We start from the raw sequence: 3,068 nt of genomic DNA, 5'->3' as shown, positions 1-3,068 counted from the left end.
AATAAAATATAATTATAGAAAAAAAAACAAATAAAGATAATAAATGTGAGGCCTTTGTGTAATCAGAAAAAGGCCTCCACCTCAGGGCAGATCCTAGCAGCGTCGCCAGCAGGACCTGCTAGATATCACCCAACCTTCATCCCATGCCCATACCCTGTGTTCATCCTTGCCCATCCTGCAGTGGGACCCCACACTTACATATGACTTTGACAAGAGTGGAGTTGCTGATGCTACTGGTGGCTGAGTTCCAGCTCTCGCACTGATAGTGTCCTGTGTCATTTCTGGTGATGTTCCACAGAGTCAGTGTCCTGTGGTCTGGCGACAGTTCCGTGTAACCCCGAGTGAAGAGGTTCTGGCCATTGATGTACCACTGGATCCTCGTAGTGCTCCGTGGGGGCAGACACTTCAGGCTGATGGAATCTACATGCTCTACTGGGGACAAGTTACTGACTGTGATGTTGGGCTGTGGAAGTGTTTCTGCAGCAAAATAGGGAAGACATAGGAATTCTGAGTCCTGTCCAGTTTATGTGTGTTGCCAACTCAAAGTCATGTGGTTCAAATCTACCAGCTACTCTTCTCCAGGGAAAAGACTGGGCAATCTTCTGCTCTTCTATGAATTATAGCCTCTGAAAACTTTCTGGGAGCTCCACTATGGGTCTATACCACATAACAATAACAAAATATGAAAAGGTTATCTAAAATATTTTTTGAAAGAAATCCACCTCACTAAAAATAACTTTCCTGCTTTACAAACAAAAATGAATTTGGCATCACACAGGTTAGACAAATCTTTCTCAAAATCTAGAGAAGCAGGACAGTCCACAGAAGAATTAAAGAAGCTAAAACAAGACCAAAAAATACCACTCTTTTCCCCTGGGGTCGGAAATGAGTGTCCTCTTTGTCCTCTAATGTGAGGGTATCACCTTGAACCAGCAACTGTCAGCCCTGGACTCACACCTGACACAGTGATGCTGGTGTCCACACTGCTCTGAAAGCCAGAAATGGGGTTTGAGGCTGCGCAGGTATAGACTCCTGAGTGTGTCCTGGAGAGACTGGGAATGAAGAGGGTCTGGCCATTGGGTCCAGGGATCCCGCTGATACTCCACTTGTACTGGGCAGGAGGATGGGAGTCAGATGAACAGAGGAGGGTGAGGTTGGAACCAATCACAAAATCAGAGTCTGGTGTCGTCACTGCAGGCAAGTCAGGGCCATCTAAACGAAAAGGAACATGCCCTAAATGAGAAGAAAAGTCTCAAACCTTACCATTACTCAATTACTGCTCACAGGGACCGTGTAGAATAGAGTACAACTGTCCCGTAGGATTTTCAAGGCTGTAATCTTTACAGAAGGGAGCCCTCTGTGAAAACCCTCTGGAGGGTCAGCTCTGCTTCCCTTCTGACTTGATTATACACAACAATCTTTACAGTCAGGGAGGGTGGGGCCCACAGGGTGGAGAGGGGTTCTGGTGGAAGATCTGGATGGAGCAAGCCGAAGTGGGAACGGTATAATGGAAATGGGCAGGACAGAGTGGGCATCTCTTGGGTGGATCTAAAGGGGATGGGTGGGGTGGAAGTGTGTAAGGGGGCGGGGCATAATGGAAATGGACCGAAGGGGCGGGAAGGAGCAGAGGGATGATGGGGGGTTGGGAGGATTGACCAGAAGTAGAAGTTGGTTAGGAGGAGCTGAATTCAGTTGGGAGGAGCTGAATTCATTTGGGGATTAGGGGTGGGTAGATCCATGGCTCCATAGGGATGGAGAAACCTAGACTCACAGACCACCTCGACCTTGAGGGCTTCGCTGAGGCTGGATCCCAGGTGGTTCCTGGTCTCGCAATGGTAGGTGCCGGAGTCATTGCGTGTGACTGTGGGAATGGTGAGGACTCTGTCATCGTGTGACATTGCTAGGCCATCTCCTTCCCGAATCTCCTCAAGGTTCTGAAACCAGCGGATGGTCACGTCCTTGTTCAGGGAAATGCATGTCAGATTCAGGGAGTCCACGTGCTCCACTGGGGCCATGTTCTGTGCTGCCACCTGGGGCTGGTGCAGCTTCTCTGGAGAGAAGAAGAGACAGATAGGCAATGACCAGACACAAGGACTCTGAAACCCCTGGGACTATATGCTAGGTCGACAGAGCACCCCACTGATGGCTTTGCTGGTTCCCAGGGCCAGTGCCACACCCTGAAGGAAAGTGCACACACATGAAAGACAGGAACACATACAGCTGTACATGTGTGCACGCGCAGACATACACACGTGGACACACCCATACGAGTGCACACACAGACACACACTTGGACACAAACATGTGGATGTACACTGGCACACGCGTGCACACAATGTGGGCATGCTCACACAGACTCACATGCCGAGGGACATACATGCATATATGCACACAAGTACATGTGTGGTCACGGACACACAGATAAATATATGAACACACAGAGCCCACGCATCTACTAAACATGAACACACACAAGTACAGACGTACACATGCTCAAGGAACTGCCTCCTTCCCTTAAGTTGGTGGCCCCATCAAGTCAGCCCCTGACTCCAAAGGAGTGAATATTGTCAAGTGACCTTTGATCACTTGTGAACTAGACTGATGGGGTCCACAGGGATTTCACTGGCTGACTTTCAGAAACAGATCACCAGGCCTTTCTTCTTAGTCCATCTTAGCCTGAAAGTGCCACTGAAACCTGTTCAGCATCACAACATCACACAAGCCCCTGCTGACAGAAGGGTGATAACTCCTACGCAGAAAGTGAGAATCCCACCATTGAGCCACCAGTGCCCTCTCTGAAACCAGAGCCCCCACTGTGCCATCAGGTCAGTTCCAATTCACAGCCACCCTGTTGGACAAAGTAGAAATACCCCATGAGGTTGCTAAGGCTGTAAAACCTTAGGGAAACAGACTGCCTCGCCTTTTCTCCCACAGAGCAGGGTTGGGGGAGGTGTTCTAACTGCTGAACTCTTGGATAGCAGCCGAGTGCTTTAACCACTGCTGCAGCAGGGCTTCTGTCTTCGTTCTAGAAGCTTTTAAGTAATGGAGCTCTGAGGGTGTCGTCTGTA

At 49.3% G+C, this 3,068-nt stretch overlaps 1 protein-coding gene across 1 annotated transcript; it reads right to left on the bottom strand.

Moving 5' to 3' along the window:
• Window positions 1–198: 198 nt before the first annotated feature.
• On the bottom strand, window positions 199–2,050 carry LOC102855776 (carcinoembryonic antigen-related cell adhesion molecule 5-like; the record flags this gene model as incomplete). Its single annotated transcript, XM_006903511.1, has 3 exons — window positions 199–477; window positions 958–1,212; window positions 1,772–2,050. Coding segments are annotated over 3 exons (813 nt in total), but the record flags the coding sequence as incomplete, so codon positions are not given.
• Window positions 2,051–3,068: the final 1,018 nt, after the last annotated feature.

The sequence above is a fragment of the Elephantulus edwardii genome, unplaced genomic scaffold, assembly GCF_000299155.1.
Source record: "Elephantulus edwardii isolate Elephantulus edwardi_28Jun2011 unplaced genomic scaffold, EleEdw1.0 scaffold03073, whole genome shotgun sequence".
NCBI classification, from domain to species: Eukaryota; Metazoa; Chordata; class Mammalia; order Macroscelidea; family Macroscelididae; genus Elephantulus; species Elephantulus edwardii.
The sequence above is the reverse complement of the archived record's forward strand: the minus strand, read 5'-3'. Positions and strand labels throughout refer to the sequence as shown.